Raw genomic sequence first — 2,140 nt, forward strand, 5'->3', positions numbered from 1 at the left:
TGGTGACGACTAGCTGCCTTTCCTCTAGTCTTACACTGCTAAATAAGGGACGGCTAGCGCAGATAGCCCTCGTGTAGCTTTGAGCGAAATTCAAAAACAAACAAACATACTAATATTACGTGATATAAGATGACACATTTCTACACACTGACAATTATTCAAGAGGTCATAGCACAACCGAGTACACAGCAATAACATTCAAAAGGATACAAGCAATAGCTACTGGGAAAATATTAAAAAAAATTATATGAAATGTTTTCTTTAACAATTTATTTTGTTCGGGATTAATCAAAGGTAAAACTTAACGATTGTTTTATGTAAGTTTCGACACGCCCACCTGTGGTTCAGCGGTAAGTCTCAAGGCTATATGCTAAAAAACGAATTTTGATATCCGTGGTGGGCACAGTACAAACAGCCCATTACTTAACACAGTACTTAACAATAAATTAACAAACATCGCGAAATAGAACCTATTGTATATATTTGTTAAATTACATCTATTAAAAAATATTTTATTGTACAACATTACTATAAACATTACTTACATCTGTTAGAAAACATTTAATTGTACAACATTACTATAAACATTACTTACATCTGTTAGAAAACATTTCACTGTACAACACTACTATAAACATTACTTACATCTGTTAGAAAACATTTCATTGTACATTACTATAAACATTACTTACATCTGTTAGAAAACATTTCATTGTACAACACTACTATAAACATTACTTACATCTGTTAGAAAACATTTCATTGTACAACACTACTATAAACATTACTTACATCTGTTAGAAAACATTTCATTATTCGTTCCCACAAGTTTTTATCTGTTGTACATAGTAAAGCTTTTGTTTATTTTATTCACAACGTTTCATCAGGTTTACCTGGCATCATCAGGTGAGTTACAAGAACTGAGGCTGACAGAATTTAACCTAAAAAAGAATCACGTGAGGATCTATAAAAAAAACTAACCTACAAGCATACTACTAACAATTGTAAACAATAAATTAATTTATCAATAAACTGTCAAATTTAGGTATAATAAATAAAACTTTGAGGCCTGAGATATAACTAAACACCATTGTATTTGTTAAGAATAGAGTTATGTTTTACTATTAATAGGGCTTCTTTTATGTTTCATCTATTAATGTTGTCTTCTCTGCTGAAGATTTTTACCTGAGAAGAATCATAAGAATGATTGTTCCTAGACATGTGTTCAAAAACATGAGATGAGGATTTTAAATGTTCACGTAAACGAGTAGAAAGTCGTCTGTTTGTCTCACCAATGTAACAGCTTCTGCAATCCGTACATTATATTCCGTACACATTTCCTGAAGTATCATTATCCATATACTTTTTGGATAGCAGTTGACCTAACTTATTTCAAGGTAAAAAAATGTAAATTGTACTTTAATATTAATGTCGTACTCTCTGACTGTTTTTAAACAGGTTTGTTTGATAGCATCAGATATGTTTGTGATAAACGGTATAATAAAAGTGACAGGGATGTCTGTTGAAGAATCATCTTCTGTGTCAATTTGTAGTTTATTTTCAAAAGAAGCAATTAACAACAGTGGGAGGGATATTGTTTTATACACAGAACTGAAATCTAATATTTTCATTTTATTTTATGAAACAATCAATGTTTTGAAGTTATGATTTTATTTGTACGAATAGCACCTTTTAACATACCTAACTTTTGGCATTGGTCACGAAAGGAATTTCAAGGAACATAAAGTCCAGTGTGTGTGTGTGAGGTTTGGAAGTCTCTGTTTGTCGTTTTAATTAAAACATCTAGAAATGATAATTTGTCATCAACTTCTGTTTCCATCGTGAATTTTATGTTTGGGTGTATCTGGTTTAGATGAGACAAAACTCATGAATAAAATTAATGTTATCTAAGGCTGAAAAAACGTTATCAACATATTGAAACCAAAAAATTTATTTGTTTCTTCTAACTTCGACCAAATGTAATTTTAGGTTTTGTTTGTTTGTTAGTAGTTAAGCACAAAGCTACCCAATGGGCTATCTGTGCTCTGCCAACCACGGGTATCGAAATCCGGTTTCTAGCGTTGTAAGTCCCCAGACATACCGCTTGCCACTGGGGCGTAATTCTAGGTAACAACCTTAC

At 31.6% G+C, this 2,140-nt stretch overlaps 1 protein-coding gene across 1 annotated transcript in view; it reads right to left on the reverse strand.

The window, feature by feature from the left end:
* The window catches only part of LOC106459503 (glycine-rich cell wall structural protein 1.8-like), a 4,490-nt gene extending 3,138 nt beyond the window's left edge, over positions 1 to 1,352 (reverse strand). The window contains exon 1 of the mRNA XM_013919129.1: positions 1,293 to 1,352. Coding sequence (XP_013774583.1) covers positions 1,293 to 1,352 — 60 coding nt within the window. The remainder of the gene's footprint in view (positions 1 to 1,292) is intronic.
* Between the last annotated feature and the right edge of the window lie 788 nt (positions 1,353 to 2,140).

This window comes from Limulus polyphemus, unplaced genomic scaffold, assembly GCF_000517525.1.
Source record: "Limulus polyphemus unplaced genomic scaffold, Limulus_polyphemus-2.1.2 Scaffold619, whole genome shotgun sequence".
Taxonomy (NCBI): Eukaryota; Metazoa; Arthropoda; class Merostomata; order Xiphosura; family Limulidae; genus Limulus; species Limulus polyphemus.